Source organism: Zeugodacus cucurbitae, chromosome 5 (genome assembly GCF_028554725.1).
Source record: "Zeugodacus cucurbitae isolate PBARC_wt_2022May chromosome 5, idZeuCucr1.2, whole genome shotgun sequence".
Taxonomy (NCBI): Eukaryota; Metazoa; Arthropoda; class Insecta; order Diptera; family Tephritidae; genus Zeugodacus; species Zeugodacus cucurbitae.
The window spans coordinates 29,718,750-29,744,591 of NC_071670.1; the positions used below are offsets into that span (position 1 = coordinate 29,718,750).

A 25,842-nucleotide genomic window follows, 5' to 3' on the forward strand; every position below is an offset into this window, starting at 1 on the left:
AACTCGTTTAGTTTTGGGTGTTACAAACAACCGTTATGTGAACAAAACTATAATACTCTCTTTAGCAACATTTGTTGCGAGAGTATAAAAATATAAGGTAGTTCATTCTCTGTGTCAATCTCTCTAGTCTAATATTGATCCATGGTCTTGCCACTACATTTCAAAACTATGATCAACACAATAGAGTTCCGTTTATTTGACTGAATTTTGAAATTTTTTCAACAAGTGCATGCTGCTAGAGCAACAAATAGAGACTGCAATTGTAAGTCAAATCGGAACTCATTGGCGGTTGGCATATAACCCATCCATCTACTGCATCCATTGCGCATGCTTTGGAAATTCATTCAGAAATTTTTGGCGGTCTTTCTGCTCTCTGTTGACATTTTTCAACAAACAACATGCTCAGAGGCAGGTATGTTATTTGAAGCAGCAGAGTTTAGCGAGCAATGACGAGCAACGAAGCACTACGAAAGCAACATAGCACTCGTCCTTATTAGGCTGTACGAGGACATAAATTCAGTCAGTTATTTTCCAAACGTGCCGGCGTGCAGTTCATAAATATTCCGAAAAAGTCGCTTAGCCATGCTTTGAATGGTCAATTTATAAATTGTATTTATGAATTTATACGTGACAATACACATATCTACGGCGGTGTCTGGGTACATACATCACGTTTTGGGTGGCGCGTACCGTGTTCGAAGAAGCTTGTGTTTAAGTGTGTGTGTGTGAGTGTGTATATAACTTATACAAATTGTTGCTTTATCTTTGACGCTACGATGGGTGTAAGCATGTCATGTGTGTGTTGGTGTGAAATTAAATGCGTAAATAAATTGAATTTAAATACTTCAGCCATTGACGTGCTGAGGCGGGAGCTTGCAAAGGCACTGCAAAGTCGCTCAGGGGCTTTATAATGAAGACAGCCAAGGAAATGAAACAGACAAGCAGACAAAGCGGAAACGAAATAAGCTGAAAAGGCAGAAGCAGTGGTGTCAGGTCCCTAAGAGACGCCGCTCAAAGAGCGTGGCGTACAGTTTTTAAAGTCATGGAAAGTGTAAACAAACAAATAAAAAAAATGTTGCTAAATACAAGAAATACAAATTTAAAATAAAGTCGTTATAAAAAACAAAAATATATACCACTGGTAAAAGAGATAACAGCAAATAAAACGAAAATAAAACAGTGCCGTGCCATATAAGCTATCGTATATGTATAAAGTATGCCGTTGTTATCCTGCTCTGCGCCTACAGCTCTCTTCCTTCAGCCGGTCAACAGAAGGTTGCGAGCTCTGCGCTAACGACCGTCTAGGGAACGTGGGCGTGCAAAACATGGAAATTGAGCGACGTACAAACAGACGTAGAGCGAGCCTATAATAAAATGCGCGCGAAAAAATTAGCTTTAATAAAAGCAAAACTTAAGATCTACCAAAGTTTCATTGTTGGAATCCAAGAAAAACAAAGACATCAACCCAAACGGCAACAGATTTGCCACAATAATTTCAAAGTGAAACAAATGCCGTTATTTATTGGCTGTTGTAACGTTTAAGCAAGAAAAGAAATTCAGAATTGTCTACTGGTGCCAATATGCAGCATCGGATAATATTTAATTAGGAAAATGTGTGTCAAGACTAGTTTATACGAGTATTACGGCGATTTGTAGTAGAGCTTGAATGAGTGTTTGCGCCACAAACGGAAAATCTCTTCCACTCCCATCAAGTTTCATATCTTACGTTTTTTTAATTAGAACTGAAAATATTTTATTAAAATATTGTTTTCTCGCAAAAAAATATCGTGAAAGTGCTTAAAATTAATCGTTGATTGAATGAACATCATTAGCATCTCAAAGGAAAATACAAGTCATATGACTCACGAATTTTTACAAATGAAAAGCCGATGAGAATTGAGGAAACATGGATAGATAATTATAGGTAGGAGTACAGCCTTATTGTTTGTGTGCTCGATTTGCACTAGATGTGCCATTTTCATGCGTTAATTGTAGGCCTTTATAATTCTGCTATCACGTTTCGCATTTTCCTTAAAACCATTTTGTGCTTTCTATGAAGCTACTTATGTCAGATATACTTTTTGTAGACATCCATTCAAGGTTTTATGCCTGATGGATACCAAGTATTCTGTGTCTGCGATAGGGCTGGATATTCACAGAGAAAGTTTGTTTTCTTATTTCCTACTAGTTCATATCCGCCGCGAATGTTCTTGTACATTTCCATATGTTCTCAGCTAATTGTTGAAATTGTGTATTGAGCTCTCTCCTGATCGATTCCAGAACCCAACACTAACTCTGCCTCGCATTCATCTAGAAAGGCTGCTGCCTTTGTCAACTCGTCTGCTCTTCCGTTATCGAAAATGTCCTTGGGCCGGGGAAACCAGATTAAGTTTATTTATAGTTTGTCTTCCGGTGAGTTCAATGCCTTTTTGCTCTTATGGACTCTCCTGGAATTATTATCTATGAATTTTGCTGCTTTATGTATTCCCTCATAGTTAATCAATAGAGCTTCACAGGCCTTCTTAAAGTCCAGTACTTCCGATTGGAAGATGCAAATCGAATTCGGTAGACTGATAGACAAAGAAATGATAATTATTTTAGTGCTTTATCAGTATTCCGCAGAGTGGTGGTCGTTCAATGAGTCCGAAGTTTAGGAAAGTTGAACGACCAGCTAGGTTTTAGGTTGTATTCATTTAGGGATTCACAAGGAATTGGAACAATATTGTTGTTCTTGGAGCGATTGGACGTCGATATTAATGTTGGGTCAAATTGTTAGGCCAAAGGCTTTACAGTCCACATAGTACACAATTTCAGTATGATAAAATTATCTGAAATTTATAGTCGAGATATTGGAACAGGGTAAAAGATAAACAAAAGCTAAATTCACAACACAGATTTTTACGATAGCAATCTGCCCTTTTTTGAATCTATGTAGGCTTTGAACATATTTGTGATATGAAAAAATTCTTACAAAGCCCTTAGTTGGAAGTGGAAGCACCCTGCAGACGAAGGATGAGTCAATACGAGTCGATTAAGGCGTGTACCAATTTGAGCATATTATTCGAGCGTGTATAACCTACGAAGACGCTAAATTCATACAAAGTTTTGACATGCGTTAATTCGAAAACATCTGCTGATGAAAATTAAACAAAGGAAGGTGTTTTGTAAAACGAGTTTTTCGTACGCGTGCACCTACACATACACACACAGAAGTGAGAGAGCCGCGACACTCGGCAATCAACGCAATCACGTTTGAATCCTCCAAAGAGTTGTAATGCCCAACTTAATCGCATTTTTCATTTTCATTAAATTTTTTTCTACAGTGAACACAAAATAAATTAAGCTATAAAACGAAGTTGGCGCCTACACCGACACAAACCACAAAATTCGAACAGGAAAAAAAACACTTGTGCTTTTGCTATTGTTTGAAACGTTTTACCGTTATTTCGTTAAATTCCCACCAACGCATTTCGAAAGCGCTGCTATAGCGCAGCATTGAGATGTACAATGTGCGACAAAAACTGCAAATACAACACAAACAAGACCAGACGGTTCAACAGCAACGCCATCAACAGCTGCACATGGATGTTTAATCTTGTGGCGGTTGCCTTATTAATCCAACATGTCGCCTGTGCTGCAACAGCCAGCGTGTATGTTACAGGCGATGCAACAACAACAACAGCAGCAGTGGTGTCGTCAAAGGCGCACACCGATTGCCTACCAGCCCAGGATAACGGCAGCAGTAGTAACAACAAGTACATAGCAACACGGGCTCAATCCGGGAGCCGCGCTACGAGTCGTCACCTCAGCGCCATTGAGCCCACCGTCGGCGGTGGCAGCAGTGTCGTTGCTGTAGACGATGGTGTGGATTTCGCCGCCTATGCGAATGGTGAGTCTCATGCAAATCCATGTATAAATACACACGTATGTAGTTGTGTGTCTGAATCGCATGTGGAGTGCAAGCAATGACACATACACAGAAGTAAATCAGCAGTTGCAAACCTTGCATTTTCAGTGGATTTTTGGTGAAACACTTTGTGCATTTTTACACGCCCTCGCTCGCCAGCCATTTGCACACACTTCGGCACACTTATAGTTTGAAAAGTGTACGAAATGGCCAAGGTTGTGCGAAGAAAGTGCCAAAAATATGTAAAGTATGTACGTATGTATATTTGCCGCGTTTTCGTTTTACAAATGTGCGCATTTATGGCGTTGCTATAAATTTTTGAATGGCTTTGTTAGCTTTCCGAGCTGCAAAGTTCGCCGATTTAAACGAATTTATTACGGCTAGCGTGTGAATTTATTTGCCACCGTAAAAAGTTGAAAAAGTACAAGACGAGTATACATTCTAAGATTTATGCAATGCGTAAAGTTTTCTGTTGACTAACTGCCTCTGTGGCGGATATTCAGTACAGCTGACAGTTGTCAAAGTAAGCGTACAGTTTTTATTTAAAATATCAGTTGTTGGTACCTGATCTCCTTTGACGTTAAAAAAAACAAGATCTTGCCGTGCATAATAAATGATGGAAAAAAATCGTCAAATTATCGTTCATTAATTAGATGTGTGCGAAATTTGAACAAAATCGCTTCAGAAATTTTTAAGAAATCGTGGCAAAAAAAATTTAGTTTTGAAATAAAGGAAATGTTGGAACTTCCATAGGATCTATCTCTTAGAATTGTACTCAGAATTTTTGGAGAATATTCGAAACCTATTGTACTATTTAATAAGGAACACAATTTATTTTCAAATTTGAAACCCCTTAAATATGAAAATACGCTCTTAATATAGTTTAAAACTACATCACACTTAATTCTCATAGATTGCCAGTTTCAGTGCCAAAGCTGAGATTAATTATTGGCAAATACGTGGTTAGTTCAAAGATTTGTAAAATTTAAAATTTAATTTCGAAGATTCAAGTAGAGGCCAAATTTGAACAAAATCGCTTCAGAAATTTTTAAGAAATCGTGGCAAAAAAAATTTAGTTTTAAAATAAAGGAAATGTTGGAACTTCCATAGGATCCATCTCTTAGAATTGTACTCAGAATTTTTGGAGAATATTCGAAACCTATTGTACTATTTAATAAGGAACACAATTTATTTTCAAATTTGAAACCCCTTAAATATGAAAATACGCTCTTAATATAGTTTAAAACTACATCACACTTAATTCTCATAGATTGCCAGTTTCAGTGCCAAAGCTGAGATTAATTATTGGCAAATACGTGGTTAGTTCAAAGATTTGTAAAATTTAAAATTTAATTTCGAAGATTCAAGTAGAAATAGAGAGTTCTAAGGTTAGACGAATTTTTATGAGCTTGGCGATTTTCGTTTGTTAAAAGCTCAAATTTAAATTAAAGTGAAACCGTGCTTTTCAAGCAAATAAGAAATGGTTAAAAGCTTATCCCAAAAATCAAGTTTGAGAAGTGTGTCGATGATAAGAAGAAGTTCAAATGCCAGGCTTAAGATATTAAAAATCCCATATAGCATCTTGGTATACCTATTTTTTGTCCCAAACGGGGAAAACAATTTTCTCCAGTTTTCCTAATATCAAATATTTTTACTTTTTTCCAATTTTTTTATCCAGAATTGCAAGAAAATTTTGAGGGATAACTTCATCGGTTTGAATATATTTCTTTCTATATTAAACATATATCAGTTTTTGGATCTCTTGAGAGGGATAGGAAAATGTGAAATAAAGCAAGTAAAATTGTTCAATCTTAATTTAATTTTTTTTGTAAGTTAGTATGACGTGATTAATGGCAGAATTAAAACGGATATGACTTTACCAATCAGAGAATTTGTGGAACTTGGTTTGTGATTTTTTCTAGGTATGCTATTTGTAGCAACATTATTTCTGAAACATAAGAAATCACTACATATCGACAAATGGTTAAGGCACTAATTTCAATAGCTGCAGCTGTAAGAGCTAAGATGATGTAGTAATTTTTCTTCGTCATATTCAGACCACGGTAAAGATGTTGTGATAATTTTTATTTATCTTTCAAGAACAGTGTAAATTTTCGACATGTACATATGAAACGGACAAAGGAAGTGCAATAGATAACTGAGGGTTGCACTATTATCGTTGATCTAGAAGTATGATGTAGCTCCTATGTTCGCAGATTTGGATATACTCTAATAAGCGCACTGGTGTTCTTCCTCCATATCGAAGAAGTGACAGTAATTGGATGAGACTAAGTCCATATTCTGGTAATTCCTGCTGAGTCTGTGTATATTGTCATCAGTATCAGTATTCTAAATAGTTTCCTGGGCAGTTATTGAACTTTTTCAGATTCTATTACATCGCTGCTATAACTGATTTGCTTGGTGCAGGTCAGTAGTTTATCACAGTACCTATTTCTACTCGTCCTTCCTTTTTTTATCGCGTGGAGACTCAGTGCCATAGTACGGAGACCCACAGTAAGAAGGGCACTGCTCCTATCGGTCTATTGGCAGGGCTGAACGAACTATGGTGGGTGTTATCTCTTTTCCGGTATTATCTATATGTCTATAAAACTCACTCTCGCACTCTGGAACCAAGCATTTGTGATTCCATCAACGCGAGAAATTCATATTAAAATTAACTTGAGCCGAAGTAAAGTAACGTAAAAATGGCCATCTCATGGAACCACCCGTGCCATTAATACCACGAGCATGTATATTGTGTTATTGTAACTGCAATGCGGGTATTATTTGCAATCGGACTGCCAACTGAAATTATCGCCACTCAATTTGCATATTGACAACTCCTAATTCAATTTGAGCGCCAACTGCTGGACGCATATAAAAACCCTCACCCACATAGCAATTTCAAAACAATTGCGCTCCGACATAAGTAGGGTCAACAGAGCGTATACGCAACTTGCGCGTTCCAATCAGATCAATAATATTTACGCATACATACACTGCGAGACGTGCAAAGTGCATGGGAATAGAGCATTCCCGTTGCAGTTCGCCATGTAGTTGTGATGTTATAACTATACTAATTTATTTTGAATCTGGTATACAAACTTAAATAGAGAAGTGCTTGTGCACAGTAATCGTTTAAATCGCACCGAAAAAATTAAAAATATTTGTCTTAAGCGGGCACTAAGCTTAGGCTTAGGCTTTAATGCGCTGCGTCATTCCAAATATCATTGACATTTTTAATAATTCATGCGTGTAATCTCATGCGTTGAGCGCTCGTGTGTACACCTCTCTGCATTGCAATGGATTAGGTCCGTGTGACAGTGACCGCAAAATGCGAAAGATCAAATCAGACGCAACTAAAAGCATGCAGCTAAGTACACACGTCTAGTTGAAATACAAGCTTAACCAAACACGAATTTCGTGCCATCGATGCTCTTAGCACATTATTTTAAGTGCATTGTTACAGAATCACACTAGCCCACCCTTTGCATATGGGCGACACAAAAAAACAATTAGATGGTTGGTTTAAATGGTTAAAAAAAAACAATTAGAGCCAATGGTTAAATGGTAAATTTTGACGTCACACAGTCAATTAAACATGCGTATAGCTAATTGTGGTATACTTTTGCCTAGCTCTTACTACACTCGCGGTAGTATTCATAAACCGTAAGGATTTTATTATTATATATTCATGTCATAATAATATCAATGATATATACAGTGTCGGACAAAACTCATTGGACTAAATCGAGTCTCAGACATATTCTGTCATAACTTTTTACATGTATGCATTAGAAGAATAATTTTTTTTGCAAAAGAAAAATCGCAAATTTTATATTCAGAAACAATTCAATTTTATTTTTCAACTTTTATGTACAATTTATAACTTATAACAGAAGGGAAAAAAGTAATAAATTGTCGCGACATAACTCATTGGACTTTAGCTGAATATGAAAATAAATTCGTTTTAAATTAATATTTTATTGGGTAGCCATTATTTTTAATGATTGCAGCACATATTTTAGGCATAGATGAAATTAAATTAGTAATATATGCATCATTTATTCCATTCCAGGCTTGTTTCAGGGCATCAAATAGCTTGTTTTTATTACCGTGGACCTGTTCCCTATTAATCTGCCAGTTGACAATTTCCCATAAGTTTTCAATCGGGTTTATATCAGGAGACTGGGCGGGCCATCTCATAACACAAACTTGTTCTTCCAAAAGCCAATCCTTCACAACTTTTGACGTGTGTTTGGGGTCATTATCATGTTGTAACTGCCAATCAGGAGGCATTTTTGGGATAGCGTGGGGTAACATTTGGGTTTGCAGTATATTCTGTGTAGCAATGGAAGTGTTAAGACTAGCTGTGTCAAATATTTCTTATCGCTGGTGGGGGAAAATAAGTGATAGTCTAGCCTTATTGAGAAATTATTTCATTCTAGTTTTATTTTCATTTTGTCATCGCTTAAATACAATTTTTAAATATATCTTAAGTAGCTAATTATATATGTATGTGTGTATGTCTATATGTCTATATGTATATTTTATATGTTGCACGATAAGGGGTTATTTCAAATGCACACAAGCAATTGCCCAAATGTATTTTTATAACCAATAGGTTATCTTGTGCATACATATAAATATGTTTGTTTATTAATAGTTGAGTGCATGCGTGTTGCATATAGATGCATGCGTGCCTCATATAAATGTATGTGTGTTGTATGTATGCGTGCAACATATAATGTACGCTTGTTGCATATTAATGCATATATGTTTATGTGTTTATTTATGTATACAAATTTATGTTTTATATGTAGCTCCTCGGATTTGCTAAGGCATAAAAGAATGCATGTTCAATGATATTTGAACAGGAAGTCAGTATTAACGGGTGATTTTTTTGAGGTTAGGATTTTCATGCATTAGTATTTGACAGATCACGTGGGATTTCAGACATGGTGTCAAAGAGAAAGATGCTCAGTATGCTTTGACATTTCATCATGAATAGACTTACTAACGAGCAACGCTTGCAAATCATTGAATTTTATTACCAAAATCAGTGTTCGGTTCGAAATGTGAAATCCGCTTTTTTATCGACAAATTTTGTTCAGCGATGAGGCTCATTTCTGGTTGAATGGCTACGTAAATAAGCAAAATTGCCGCATTTGGGGTGAAGAGCAACCAGAAGCCGTTCAAGAACTGCCCATGCATCCCGAAAAATGCACTGTTTGGTGTGGTTTGTACGCTGGTGGAATCATTGGACCGTATTTTTTCAAAGATGCTGTTGGACGCAACGTTACGGTGAATGGCGATCGCTATCGTTCGATGCTAACAAACTTTTTGTTGCCAAAAATGGAAGAACTGAACTTGGTTGACATGTGGTTTCAACAAGATGGCGCTACATGCCACACAGCTCGCGATTCTATGGCCATTTTGAGGGAAAACTTCGGAGAACAATTCATCTCAAGAAATGGACCCGTAAGTTGGCCACCAAGATCATGCGATTTAACGCCTTTAGACTATTTTTTGTGGGGCTACGTCAAGTCTAAAGTCTACAGAAATAAGCCAGCAACTATTCCAGCTTTGGAAGACAACATTTCCGAAGAAATTCGGGCTATTCCGGCCGAAATGCTCGAAAAAGTTGCCCAAAATTGGACTTTCCGAATGGACCACTTAAGACGCAGCCGCGGTCAACATTTAAATGAAATTATCTTCAAAAAGTAAATGTCATGAACCAATCTAACGTTTCAAATAAAGAACCGATGAGATTTTGCAAATTTTATGCGTTATCAAGCTTTTTTAAAAAAAGTTATCAAGCTCTTAAAAAATCACCCTTTATTTTCAGTCCTAATTTTACTAATTTAATTTCATCTATGCCTAAAATATGTGCTGCAATCATTAAAAATAATGGCTACCCAATAAAATATTAATTTAAAACGAATTTATTTTCATGTTCAGCTAAAGTCCAATGAGTTATGTCGCGACAATTTTTCTACTTTTTTCCCTTCTGTTATAAGTTATAAATTGTACATAAAAGTTGAAAAATAAAATTAAATTGTTTCTGAATATAGAATTTGCGATTTTTCTATTGCAAAAAAAGTTATTCTTCTAATGCATACATGTAAAAAGTTATGACAGAATATGTCTGAGACTCGATTTAGTCCAATGAGTTTTGTCCGACACTGTATGTATATATTAACTATAGTGAAATTGGTCTAAAATATGCAGTTAGATGGTGATATCCATTATCCATTATATGGTCATATATAAACTTTTCAAACGAATAGCCTTTTCGCACAGGAGTTAATTGATCAATTAACTGGCATTTGTTAGATTAAAACACTGATTTTGATCATTTTACTATACAAAAGAAAATCATATTTTAGTACATTAGTTTTTAATCGAATACAAATTAAGTTGATGTTGGAATGCAGCCCGCAGATTGTTGCCTCCGCTGGAAATTTGGTTGTGGTTATTAATTTTCCCACTTCTTGAAACTTTCCAACTTCTTATGAATAGCAAAAACAAAAATGTTAACCAGCTGATCGTTAATCGAATAGTTACAGTGCGAAAGGCAAAAACTGGTTTCTCGATTATAATCTTAATGTATTAAATTAATTTTGAAGTGTGAAAAGGCTATACAAACTTATTCTACATCTTGAGGACAACGCCCTTAAATATTTGCCCAACAAATATACCGGAAAGTAGCACTGTGCTTTACTCGGTTTATATACTGTCCAATATTCACCACTATCACCTACCATTTATTTACGCAAACTGATTTGTTTACACTTTACATCATATGTATATTCAATTTATGGTTGTTTTTGTTTACTGCTATTGACCGTTGCCTAAGTTCTGAGTTGTGTTCAACAAAAAACGGTAATATTTGGAAATAGGAAAGAGTCACACCGAGGCAAGACTGGCGAATATAGAGGCTGGAGCTGGAGGCCGTTACAGTATTGTTTTTGGCAATTCACGAACAGTAACGAAGTGAGAGCTTTTAATAAAAGAAAAGCGCCAAGTTCATAAAAACATATCTCACATTCGCGGCTGCCACAGCTGTATGTAAGCTTTGAATACAGCTGAACATAATGTACTTATGGGACATGTAAATATACCGACATAAGAAAAAAATTACAATTAAATTGCCGTTATGTTTGAATATGGCAACCTTGTCTTTGTCATTCCTGCCCGAAATAGATCGTCAGTTGTCGTAAAAATGTCATAGTAAAAATTTTAGTACTCTCTTAGAAATAGCTCCTCTTTACACCATTGTAGTCGTTCCACTGCAATATAATAAAAATGTATCTGCTATAGACTCCGTTAGTTAGGGTGTTAGTGATTATAACCTATATGATTCACTGTTACAAAAAGTGTACGAAATAATAGGATTTTTATACTCTCGCAACAAATGTTGCTAAAGACTGTATTATAGTTTTGTTCACATAACGGTTGTTTGTAACACCCAAAACTAAACGAGTTAGATATAGGGTTATATATACCAAAGTGATCAGGGTGAAGAGTGGAGTTCAAATCCGAATGTCTGTCTGTCTGTCCGTCCGTCCGTCCGTCCGTCCGTCCGTCCGTCTGTGCAAGCTGTAACTTGAGTAAAAATTAAGATATCTTGATGAAACTTGGCACATTTATTTCTTGGCACCATAGGAAGGTTGCTTTCGAAAATGAGTAAAATCGGACCACAAAATGGCGAAAACCGAAAACACATAAAGTGCCACAACTAAGTCATAAATAAAGCTATGGAAATAAAATTTGGTATGAAGGATCGCACTATGAAGTTTTTTGTACATATCTCGCAAACCAATAGAGCTATATAAACCATACTTTCTGAAGTTGTTTTTCTTAGCCACTTCCTAATACAGTCCAAAAATGAAAGAAATCGGATCATAACCACGCCCACCTCCCATACAAAAGTTAGGTTGAAAATTACTAAAAGTGGGTTAACTCATTAACGAAAAACGTCAGAAACACTAAATTTCACATAAGAAATGGCAGATGGAAGCTGCACTCAGCTTTTTTTACAAAATGGAAAATGGGCGTGGCAGCGCCCACTTATGGGTCAAAAACCATATCTCAGGAACTACTCGACCGATTTCAATGAAACTTGGTTTGTAATAGTTTCCTTACATCCCAATGATATGTTGTGAAAATAGGCTAAATCGCTTTACAACCACGCCTACTTCCTATATACCAGAACTTTGTTGACAATCTCAATATATAAAGTGAGTACTAGTGAAGATATCGGTGCAGAACTTTGCATAAATACTATGTTTATAGTGTGGCAGCCCCAATCTAAAAATCGCCGAAATCGGACCATAGCTTTTAAGGCCCCATATATCGAACACGAGGACCTCTGTGCTTCTAACCTAATATTATGGTTTCCAACTTTCAATGGACTTTATACAATATATATGACGAATATGTGGGTCAAATTGTGTATTATATAATATTAATAAAGTTAAATAAATAAATTGTGAGAGTATAAAATGTTCGGTTACACCCGAACTTAGCCCTTCCTTACTTGTTATAACTATTTTGGAGATAGACATGATACTATCTCATATGATTAGCCTAAAATATAATTCAATTATTCATTATTTATTTGGTTGAGCAGCTGTGACACATTATGTATAAGTATAGATTTTAAACTCACCGTTAATGAAAAAGGTAAATATTTGTGATAGTACATTGTTTAACTATTTGCTTACGGATATAGTGTAATTTATTTCAAATATTTTTTTCTGACATATGTATATACACAGCTTTGCAGAGCATGAAAAAATGTTTGTTTTGGGTTTTGGGTTTTAAGTCGAGCAAATAAAAAAACATATTGGTAAATATAAATATGAGAAGTCGGGTAAAGTAGGATAATAGATATATAAAATTTTGAACCAGAAGAATACAATTATTTTATTTTATTTGGTATATAAGGGTTAGGGGAATGAATGAACCGATTGGGAAATTCTTTATATATTATAATGTTTACATACTGAACGATATACAGCTGTTGTCAGCTAATTAACAACGATGACTAGTATAGTATAAATAATCGTTTTCCACTAAAACGCGTATTGACATATTTCGCTAATTTTATTGAAACTTATGAACAATTTAAAAACAAATATAAAACAAATTATTTAAAATTCATGTTTCAATATTTTGTTTTCTTTTTACAAAAACATGTGATCTCCACGATTTGGGTGGAACAACTAATTAGAAACGTAGATATATTTTGAGATAAGCATAATGATAATGAAAAATATATATATATTTTTAGTTAGTATTTGTTTGTATACAATTTTACTTCAACACTCCCATATCGGTTGCGTTTTGATATGATAAAATTCCGATTACGAGCCGCTTATAGTACTGATTTCCTTGTCGTTCTTATCAATATTTGGGATATTTTTAGCCACTGACGTCTCTTTAACGTCTCCGCAGAGATGTTCTAGTCTGTTGAAATTTCCACATAACGGTCAAATTTATCTTAGCCCCCGACAAAATAATATTCTTCAGTATACGGACGAATTTATTTACTTTTATTACTATTTATTTACTATTTTCTAAACATTCAACGTTCGACTTTGTAGCCTAATGAATGTCAAAATTGGCAGAGGCAAGGCAAGGAAACAGCTGGTGATTCGCCACAATAAAAGAGTTGAAGCAAAATTAAAATTTTTAGTTGTACATAGAGTAACGATCGTTGCTAATTAGCTGACATAAGCAGTATATGGTATGAATTTAATTGCAAGTTTAAAAATCAAGCGGAAGATAAAGAAAAGTTTCGACTGATTTTGTCCTATCTTAACTAAGTATAATTATATTTTGAGAAAGTGTTTATAACAAATTTCATAAAGATAACTCACTCTTTGATCGAATTATGGGACATAAAGGCAACTAAACTATTTGAATGAAGGTATGGAAGGTATATACTGGATCCAAGAATATTTAGTATAAGGAGTCAAGCCGATTCTTTGAAATTTTGGTGCTAAACTACATTATTGTAGGTATAAAGTCAGCCAGAGGTATGGAGTCCCTTGCATTCGATAACTGAAGTCTATAAAAAGTCGATTTCGAACAGAGTTGCCACAGCTAAGCATCCGGAAATTGACTTAATTACATTATACTGTGCCCAACATGTTGCAAGATTATTGAAATAAAAACCAAATAATAGATTAGAACCAAATGGCTAACAGAATGCTCCCCAATTTGATGACCACATACATATTTTTGTATATACGCTTTTCAGGCAGACCTAATCCTAATTTGTTTGTAACCACATGATAGCGAATTACTCATCGTGGTTGTTTGGTGCCGTTATTCTGTAGTTTTTCTCAAACTCAGTTTTAATTTAATTAATTTCAATCGACCCAATTAAACAAATAATTGAATTACAAAATTGCTAAGAGCACGTTTTGCTGCCTTGGCTTCTGGAAGTTGATGCAAGACTCAACTCACTCATCTACAACGACGGTTTGTTTGTATTTGCATATTTTTGTGTGTGTGCGCGACAGCTTGAGCAACATTAAGCTATAGTAGGTACACATATATATATATATACATTTGTATGTAGTTGCTTAAGACACGCGTACTTTACGTTTTAACAAGGACGTCTACGAAAAATAAAATAAAACAAAATGAGGTGAAAGTATGTCAAGCGAACAAAGGCAAGAGACCGGTCAAGAAAAGCGAATATTCAGACTTACAAACATATAGACACTCACACACATCTGTAAAAATATAGTCACTCAACTTCGTCTACATTGATATTCTAAGTTCGGAAGAAGTGTGAATAGGCAGAGATAATGCACGTTCAGCCAACTATCCTTGTGCCATTGTATATAAATATGTATAGCTTATTTAAAGGCCTTATGACACCGTAATAGAGTGCAAAATGTCATTGCTGGTTTATGTCGTAAAAACCTACATTACAGTTATGTATATAAGTATATGTACATACATACAGATATATGCACAATACGTATTTTAATAGCTTTGTATATTTGTGCAGAATGAATTTTTATGAAGCGTATACATATATACGGGTAGTGAACTAATAGTAATAGCTTCATTATGTCTTAAGACATATATAGTATATATAAAGAAAATTCCATTTAGTGGACAGTAAGAATGCGTAAATGTTAGGTTAAAGTGCTGTGTCTCGGTGTACTAAATACAGAGTTATCGATAAGTCCGTTGTGTATAAGTTACCAAAAATATATTAGACTTATATTGACTTATCGTAGACGATCCCGATTCCGATACTCCACATGATCAGAAGTGCTGTGAGCTACTAGGTTTTAGCTGGTCCACAGTTTGACCATTCTATATAAAGCTGTCACGATTAAATTGATTTTATCTTGGTTAGAGCAGCTAAAACCCAAAAACTTAGATTCTATTAGGCTATCACAACTTCTTTCCTTTTATAACTTCTCTATCTATATCTATCCTGACATTTTATTTAAATCTTTTTAAGCCGTTAGTAAATAAATAATGACAGAAACAAAACAAGAAATTGTCTGCAATATTTTTTAATGTAGTTCTCAATGGAAAGCATACTTCAACATGTCTAAGTACCGAAAACTTAATTGCAGTTCTTCAAAGACAAGAATTTTGCCTCTTTTTAAAATTTGTAAATTAAAAGTCTAATTATTTTGATGAACAAAAAGCGAAACAATATGCATGCGTTTTAAGAAGCTTTCGAAAAATAAATGAAAAAAGCAAATTTTTCAGTAGGCGAACTATCAGGAATAAAAAAAAATAGATTTGTAATGGATTCAAGGAGGATTTTGTTTCAAACTGTTTAATTTCGAGTCTTTAGCAGGCAAAGTGTGATCTCATCTTGGAATCAGGCAAAACCTAATCTATATAATTCAGTTATTTATGGGCTAATACACAATTAGAATTAAAAAAAAAAATGAAATGTAAATACATATATTTAAGTACAGTTATTCTTTGAAAATTTGAATTCATTCTGAGAAATATTTCCGGAGATATACTTGAATTTTTAAGGTCACGTTAGAGTGTGGAATAGCGGTGCGATTTCTCAAAAATGACTCATCTTCTTCTTCTTCTTCTTGACTGGCGTAGACACCGCTTACGCGGTTATAGCCGAGTCCAAAACAGCGCGCCACGCATCTCTCCTTCTGGCAGTTTGGCGCCAATTGGTTATTCCAAGCGAAGCCAGGTCCCTCTCCACCTGGTCCTTCCATCGGAGTGGAGGTCTCCCTCTTCCTCTGCTTCCACCAGCGGGTACTGCATCGAATACTTTCAGAGCTGGAGCACCTTCATCCATTCGAACAACATGTCCTAGCCAGCGTAGCCGCTGTTTTTTTATTCGCTGGACTATGTCTATGTCGTCGAATAACACATACAGCTCATCGTTCCATCGTCTGCGGTATTCGCCGTTGCCAATTCTTAAGGGACCATAAATCTTCCGCAAAACCTTTCTCTCGAAAACTCCTAGTGCCGTCTCATCGGATGTTGACATCGTCCACGCTTCTGCACCGTAAAGTAGGACGGGAATGATGAGAGACTTGTAGAGTTTGGTTTTTGTTCGTCGAGAGAGGACTTTACTTTTCAATTGCCTACTTAGTCCATAGTAGCACCTGTTGGCAAGAGTGATTCTGCGTTGGATTTCCAGGCTGACATTGTTATTGCTGTTAATGCTGGTTCCCAGGTAGACGAAATTATCTACAACTTCAAAGTTATGACTGTCAACAGTGACGTGGGGGCCAAGACGCGAATGCGCTGACTGTTTGTTTGACGACAGGAGATATTTCGTCTTGTCCTCGTTCACCACCAGACCCATACGTTTCGCTTCCTTATCCAGTCTGGAGAAAGCAGAACTAACGGCGCGGTTGTTGTTTCCAATGATATCGATATCCTCGGCGTACGGCAGTAGCTGTACACTCTTATAGAAGATTGTACCTTCTCTGTTTAGCTCTGCTGCTCGTATTATTTTCACCAGCATCAGGTTAAAGAAATCACACGAGAGTGAGTCACCTTGTCTGAAACCTCGTCTGGTATCGAACGGCTCGGAGAGGTCCTTCCCGATCCTGACGGAGCTTTTGGTGTTGCTCAACGTCAGCTTACACAGCCGTATTAGTTTTGCGGGGATACCAAATTCAGACATCGCGGCATAAAGGCATCTCCTTTTCGTGCTGTCGAAAGCAGCTTTAAAGTCGACAAAGAGATGGTGTGTGTCGATCCTATTTTCACGGGTCTTCTCCAAAATTTGGCGCATGGTGAATATCTGGTCCGTTGTTGATTTTCCAGGTCTAAAGCCACACTGATAAGGTCCAATCAGTTTGTTGACGGTGGGCTTTAGTCTTTCACACAATACGCTCGACAGAACCTTATACGCGATGTTGAGGAGGCTTATCCCACGGTAATTGGCGCAAATTTTGGGGTCTCCCTTTTTGTGTATTGGGCAGAGTACACTGAGATTCCAATCGTCAGGCATGCTTTCTTCCGACCATATTCTGCAAAGAAGCTGATGCAAGCACCTTATCAGCTCTTCGCCGCCGTATTTGAATAGCTCGGCCGGTAATCCATCGGCACCCGGCGCCTTATTGTTCTTCAAGCGGGTAATTGCTATTCGAATGACTCATCGGTCTCAAATTTTAACTAAATCTACTTAGATTTATACCTCATGTATTGGTTTTTTTAATTTTTACTGGTTTTGCTGGGATTGTTAGAATCAAAGTGAGCCTCTAAAATCGAAATATTTGGATTCGAAAGGAAAGAGGACTTTTTAAAAAAATTATTATTAATTAGAGGATGTAGCTAGCAAAATATCTAAAATATAAATGTAATATCCTTTTTTTCTTAGTTCATTGGTATGTATAAAAAAAATTTGGTTAAGCTTATATGACGGATGCTTTGAAGGGTCAAAGTTTGATAATCGAAAAAAATAAAAAAAAATGTTCTTTTTTCCTGTAATTTGTTACGCACTTCAAATCCAAATATTTCGTTTTAAACAGTTAATTTAATTTTTGTTTCAAATTTCAAAATTTACTACACTACTGAGATATTGCAAAAAGAATGTTATCAGTTAAGTGTTGTAACGAAGTATCAACTAACGAATTACCAGAGTAACAAGTTCGCTCTGAATACCCCTAATATAAGAAAAACTTATTTATGAGTTTGGCAATTTTTTTTATTCGTTGCACGGTATATGCTCAGATTTTGAAAGTTTGTTATTTATATATACTTTCCACAAATTTGCGATATATCACATAGCAATCTGGCATTATAAATATATTAATTTTTAAAGCTTTACAGGCTTCTATGTTTAAGCTACAAATCTGCTTTAATAACAAAGTTTGTTTCAATTTTGCAATCAGTTGGTGAGCATGTGCCAGACAGAGTTTCTTGTAGCATTTGCCTGGCATTCTTTAAGGTTGCGCTCTAGTTGCGCTGAATAATATTTCGAACAAAAACTTCAAAGCGGCGAGCGCGGAAGCGGCAAGAGAAGACGACACTCGGATAAACGCACACAAATGCACAAAGCTACAGAGATATATATGAACATATATAGTGGGTGTACTGATATGCTACACTTGAGTCGCCGCCCCCGCGAGGCATGCGATAAATGCCGCAGACTAATGGCAGAAGGCAGCGGACAAACAGGGCGTATGAGGAACGGAAAAACATATATATGTATGCATGAAACAGTATGCCAGCCGACAAGGTGCATATATACATGTATATACGTACGTATGTGCATGCGCTCCAAAAATTGCCATATAAAAATGTAATATTGCAATGTGCAGAGCTAGAATGAAATGCAATAACAACACAATAGCAAATGTAGCAGCAGCAAACGAAAAACGGTGCGCAAAGTTATACTTAAGCACCGACACCGACATCATTACCGCGCGGCGCAGGCATCAAGCACTGCACCGCAATCATCGTTGGTCGGTGTCGCCGCAACCACTACTGCTACAAGTGTAACAAACCACTTTTTGCCAACGGCAGTGTCACTGTGCTGCTACTTTGCAGCTGCTTGCTTGTCAGTTTTGCAAGTGCGCCGCTGAAGCACTGCCACCCCACTCGCAATGCAGTCTAAAGCTCGTGCACATTGTTTGCGCGACAACCTCAACCCACTCTCTATCGCCATTATAATTTCAGATTTCGCCCCTACGCCCATTCCCTAGCAGCAGTCGCATTGCCGGCAGTCGGTGTTAGTTGCGGCAAGTATGGCATGAATGTCACATGACGACGACATTGTTATTTCCGCAATTTTCGCATACAACAATGCAACAATGGCGGTTAACCACAAAGGGGGAAATAAATTTTGATGAGCGTTGAATTTTGCGCGTTGTGCCATTCCTTAACAAAATAAAGCTCGAAATTGCTATGTAATGAGCAAAAAAGGTGGAAAATTTTTAACTGCGCTTGCGATGCATGAGATTAACGGGAGCTTAAACATCTTACTATGTGTATATACTGCATGCTCTAAATCGGGTTTGTTGCTCCTGTGTCATTAATCTGTGCATAGTTGTTCGTGAATATCACTATTTACACCTCATTACGAAAACGCTTCAAAGCTAAAAAGTATCAAGATATAACATATCTCAAAACCAAAATAAAGAGATGATATGTAGAATATCAAAATACGTACTAGCATTTCAAAACACTTTATTGCATCGGTTTCATGAGATATTATACTATGGCTGCTGACGATTAAATACGCTTTAAAGTACTAGCCTATGCTTGACTAGATAAAGAAGAGAAGCGTATGGGTCTGGTGGTGAATGAGGACAAGACGAAATATCTCCTGTCATCAAACAAACAGTCAGCGCACTCGCGTCTTGGCTCCCACGTCACTGTTGACAGTCAAACCTTTGAAGTAGTAGATAGTTTCGTTTACTTGGGAACCAGCGTTAACAACACCAACAATGTCAGCATTGAAATCCAGCGCAGAATCACTCTTGCCAAGAGGTGCTACTATGGACTGAGTAGGCAATTGAAAAGTAAAGTCCTCTCTCGACGAACAAAAATCAAACTCTATAAGTCGCTCATTATTCCCGTCCTGATATATGGCGCCGAAGCGTGGACGATGACAACATCAGATGAGACGATTCTTGGGGTTTTCGAGAGAAAGGTTTTGCGTAAGATTTATGGTCCTCTGAACATCGGCAACGGCGAATACCGCAGACGATGGAACGATGAGCTGTACGATTTATACGACGACATTGACATAGTTCAGCGCTACGCTGACTAGGTCATGTTGTACGAGTGGATGAAAATACTCCAGCGGAAGGGGACGACCTCCACTCCGGTGGAAAGACCAAGTGCAAAGTGACCTGGCTTCACTTAGTGTTTCCAGTTGGCGTCAAAAAACAAAAAGGAATAACAAATATATGGACGATATATATATATATATCCTTGAATACTGTCAAAGTCTCATAAGATATCATTAAATCGTTTTTTAGTTATTGTTCTGAAAGTGACGCTACCTCTACTATTTTTGTTTACAATGGAAAAAGTAATTTTGAGTTCAGGAAGACCTTAAAGGGGTCGTCCCATATGATGGCCTCAAAGAAATTGTTTTGTATAAATTCCTTTCTTAACATTTTCTAGATATGGTAGTAAAGTGATTTTTAGAAATTCGAAGTCGTTTTAAAGATACAGCAGTTAGAAGAAGCAGCTTTCCATGCATTTAGGCTTACAGATTATTTTTTTTTTTTGTTTCAGATAAGCCAATCAGCCAGAATGGTGGAGGAAGTGCGATGCCATTTTTTTAGGCGGGGGTGTTCAGAACGCTCTAACCATGTTCTACACAATATATTTAGCTTAAAATTTAGTTTTTACTGTCGAAATATATGTTAATAAACTTAAGGCTCTATCTATTTACTGATCGTAGAAAAGAAATTCTAAAAAAACTGTAAAAAGAGGCAGTCATATGGGACGACCCCTTAAGAGGTAGTAACGTTATAAAATATCGCACAGGTTCGTAATATTTTATTGAGAGCCTTTGGGAAAATTGTGTCATGATTAAAAAAACCCCTATTTTGAAGACCTTCAAGCTTTACACTGCGTATCTAGAATGTACAACGCATCTTTTACTAAAGATTGTATGTCAAAAAATTATGTCAAAATACGCATTATTTATGCTGCTAAGAGCTTTTCTATTCATATAGTACTACCAGGTCTGCAGTATGATACTTTGAATATTGGCAACGGTGCATATCGATAAGTGTTATACGACGTCATCGACATAGTTCAGCGAATAAAAAGGCCCACCTTGAGCCTCAGACTTTCAGACATTCAGATGATTTGAATTCGATCGCTTAAGATGGTTAATAATTGAGCTTAATGGCGTCTGACAAGAACTATTATTGCTTACGTGCGGTCTAACGTTCGAAAAGCAACCAATAAATTTTACGTTACCTAAGCTATGTGTTCTTTAAATATGAATACACAAAATACGGAAAGCCACTCCTTTGTAATGTAGTGGTTGACCGGTCGCAATGTTTTCGTTATGGCACACACAGTAGTTGGTATTTAAAAGCGTGTGTGTTTACCTCGGACAACAAGTAGGAAAGGTTTCATTTCGACCTTTTCTGTTGAATGGCCTTTTATAGCCTTTTTACTACTTACTATTTAATTATTATGTCATTTAAATTTAAATATGCGTAAAAATGAAATAATAATGGCTTTTTAACACCCACAACACTGCTCAAAATACACCAAACATTTGAAGGCTTATTCATTTAAAATTCATTAATAATGACAAGTGGAACCTGCCAGCTGCTGCTGTTTGAATGACAGCGCACACACCTTTTTTGGCATTCTCAAAGCCGTTGCCAAATTTAATTTCATAAACGCCTAACCGGCCAGCTAACTAATAGCAATTTTGAAATGCCGACAACGGTCTTTGTCAGAAGCGAGTTTATATATGTATGCAAGTAAGTGAATGGTTGGCAAGTTTCGTCCTGCTTTACATTTGGCAGTCGAAAAATGTCGGAAGTGAGTATTTTGTAAGCAACAAAGACCAGACCAAAAACGGGCAAGCACATAAATTCTCGAAAAAATATTTGCGAGTACGAGGATAGTGTGTACACAAGTACATGAACAATATATATACATACATACATATAGATGGTACTGCGGTAAATTAGTGAGCACATAAATATGGTATATAAATAGGTGCAAACAACTGCCTGGGCAAACATTTCCCCTCGTCTGCTATGCCAAACTCGTGAATGCTTTCAGATCGTATCGGCTGACAAAAATACTAATTAATAGCATAAATATTGGCGTTTCGTAAATGCTAAATGTTCTTTTTTGTTATGCGTAAATTTTTTATTTAAGAAGGTCTGGTTAAGTCGGAAATGCTGTTTATTTGCTAAATGCTTAATGATGCGCGCACAAAGCTAGTAAACCAAATGAAGTGTAGCCTTGAAACAAATGGTGTTTGAAGTAAAGCATGCAAAACAACAGTGTACACTAAACGCACCGTAAGTTAGAGCCTGCAATATAAATTTGGTTTGGGTACAGCAATTCAAACGTTTATGAAGTGGAAAATGCTGACACCGCAAATTATGCGTCTGTGTGCTTGTGTGCCAAGTAAAAGCATAGGCAATGTACAGTAAGTTATTTTTGTCCATTACGAAAGCCAGGATATCGCTAAGTAGACGCCAGCATGAATTTCAATCAATTCAATTCGAAGACATTTTTTTACTAGATAAGACTATATTGCTATAGTATAAACATATACTAGTACAGGTGTTGAGCTCGCAAGAAGACACTCCGGGTCCAATTTCATTATATAGGCAATGGCTCGAACTTCCATTCAACGAAACTCCAACTGAATAGAAACAACAATATTTAAGACAATAATAACAACAACAACAACAAGTAAGGAAAGGCCAAGTTCGGGTGCGACCGAAGATTTTAAACTCTCGAAATTTATTGATGTAATTTTATTAAGATAACACACAATTTGACCCATATATTCGGCATAAAGTCAAATAGAATAACGAAAGCCATCATATATAGTAGGACGGACGGACGGAGGGACGGACATTCGACTCGTCTCGTCGCCCTGATCATTTTGATATATATATAACCCTATATCTAATTCGTATAGTTTTATGACTTACAAACAACCGTTTTGTGAACAAAACTATAATACTCTCTTAGCCTTTCCTTACTTGTTTTTACATTATTTTATTTATTTAATTTTAAATAATTATTATGGGCATTTTGTAATTAATATATTCCAACAGGCCAGTACTGGTATGGTATGAAGTGAGTGGCAAAAGCAGTTTGGGAAAGAATAAATTTACCGTTATATATCGCTGAATATAAGGGATTTGTGTATTTAAGAGTTATTCCTGACTCTTTAAAAGAGAGTTCTTCACTTTCTACTGAGCCCGAACTTATTCCTCCTTAACTTGTTTTTAAGAACGTATTTTGCAGTAATCAAGAATCAAATATATACATACATATAATACGGGTAAATAGCTTTAAAAATAGAATAAGCAGAACCAGTTGAATAAACAAATGGTTTGGTAAACTAGAGAAATTTTTAAACAAATGTACAGTTTCATGCAAATATTGATCGTGAACTGTGGATCAAACGGTGAATTAGAAGAACATGTGTACAAATATGTCGTTTCATTTGCTAACTTGCAGAAGCAGTATATCCACAAGATGTTATTATCGACAGCTCAACTCAAGGACATTTTGGTACATTCACTTAAACGAATACACGAATATTTGCGCTTTTGTGAATTCCACACGATTTTGTGACGCACATAATCGTATTTTTACGTATTTACGCTTCGTAGTAAAATGAAAGTAAATCTTTCAATTGCTATAAAGCTTGTCGAATTGCGGTGTGACCTTTAGCCCCTATTGTATTTGGTCTCTACAAATGCGCCACCTCCCATCCTTTTACAAGAGCTGGATTCAAGTTAAGTATTCACCTTAACGTCTCCAGTTTTCTCATGCCCCTCCAAGCTTATGCCACCCTCCGCCATTGCCATTTTGCTATTCTAGTTCGTAGAAAGCTGTACAAAAGTTCACTTACACAATGTAATACTATATTTAAATATGACTGCTTTGCCTTGATGGGCAATTGAAAGGCCAAGTGGCACAACGTTACCAAATGTTCGTATATATGAACATAAATTGTATATAGAATAGAAAAATGGGCACAAATAAATATCTATAATAAATATTTCTCGCTTATAGTCACAGGCGTTCATAAAAATATGTCAACAATTTCATTCTTGAGAACAAAGCCTTAGCCCATATATGCCAACAAATTTGTGGAATATATTTTAATCATAAAACTACATGGATATGGCCGAACTACTGCTATTTGTGCTGTGCTAGCCTTTGAGTTGGCGTTTTATTTGCAAATTGTTTTTAATTTTATGTATGTTACAAGGCGAATCCTTGCACAAATCGGTATATGTTCCAACTTATAAGGGAACAGCATTGGCTGTCTCTGGACACACAACGGAGAAACATAAGACGAATACATTGCTATCCGGGTCGCACAATTGTCGCAGATTATCCAATGTGTCTTGTACTGCGGTGTCACATATGCTTAAATGTATAGGACTGTCTTTAACAAATACATCCGCTGAGAAAAGTAAATAGTAGAATTAAATATCGTTGAAAACAAATATTAACTCATGGGAGTAAAGAAATTATATAAGTTATTAAAAGTACATTTAGCAAAAGGATATTAGAAAAACAATTCAGCTCTTTGGACTTAAGTGAAGGCGAAACAACAGGCTTAAGTTCATGGTAGTTTCGATAGTAGTACATAGTTCATGTTTTCAAAAATCAAAAAGGTAAAGGTGATTCCCATTAAGATAAATGACCCATATATAAAGAATTTCTAACATTTTTATTTTTCTTATTTACGTGACTAGCAGTGACGTAGTTTTGCTATTTTTTACAAAACTCCTTTATTAGTATTTTGATACTTTGCCGAGGTATTTGCTCAAGTGTTTCTTCTCATGGAATTCAAATTTATATGCTAGTCTATATGCCGTGGAAAGGCTGTTCTAAGTTAAAGAGCACAATAATGGTATAAATATCGCTGTTAATCGCAATATAAGCATATTCGAAGATTAAGTGTATAATAGAGTAGACTGAAGTCATGAAAATTTTGCTATTACTAATTGTGGGGGTAGCGATCCTTAATTTCGCTTTTGGGGAGACAGGTTCCCAACCGGGGGAGACAGGTTCCCAACCGGGGGAGACAGGCTCCCAACCGGGGGAGACAGGCTCCCAACCGGGGGGCACAGGCTCCCAACCGGGGGGCACAGGCTCCCAACCGGGGGGCACAGGCTCCCAACCGGGGGGCACAGGCTCCCAACCGGGGGGCACAGGCTCCCAACCGGGGGGCACAGGCTCCCAACCGGGGGGCACAGGCTCCCAACCGGGGGGCACAGGCTCCCAACCGGGGGGCACAGGCTCCCAACCGGGGGGCACAGGTACCCAACCTGGGGGCACAGGTACACAGCCGGGGACATCACCATCGGGTTCACCACCACCGTCTGGTTCATCCCCACCGTCTGGTTCATCCCCACCGTCTGGTTCATCCCCACCGGCTGGTTCATCCCCTCCGTCTGATGTTGCACCAGCTGCACCAGAGCCACCAGCAAATGATACCGCTAGAAGAAGACTTGTAGCAATTAGAAGACGTCAGGCTAGACAACGCGCTCAAAGAAGGAGACAACGTGCTGCTAGGAGGAGGAGACGTCAACAACGCAGAAGGAGGCAGCAACGCAGGAGATCCAACCGGGGTGGCAGAAGAAGACTCTGAGGCAACTAAAAAGATCCACCTGTTTCGATTGAAATTTTGTTAAATACAGCAATTCTCAATAAAAAAATATGTATACATTTGTATATATTTTTAAAGCCATTTATTTTTTTTG

General features: G+C 36.7%; 1 protein-coding gene across 3 annotated transcripts in view; it reads left to right on the forward strand.

The window, feature by feature from the left end:
• Positions 1 to 347: 347 nt before the first annotated feature.
• The window catches only part of LOC105217138 (general transcriptional corepressor trfA), a 103,338-nt gene continuing 77,843 nt past the window's right edge, over positions 348 to 25,842 (forward strand). The window contains exons 1-2 of one of the 3 annotated variants that reach the window (XM_029043410.2): positions 348 to 725; positions 3,324 to 3,889. In XM_029043410.2, the coding sequence (XP_028899243.2) occupies positions 3,508 to 3,889 (382 nt within the window). In that variant the 5' untranslated portion in view covers positions 348 to 725; positions 3,324 to 3,507. The remainder of the gene's footprint in view (positions 726 to 3,323; positions 3,890 to 25,842) is intronic. The other 2 variants (XM_029043409.2, XM_011191996.3) reach the window with 2 other exon arrangements.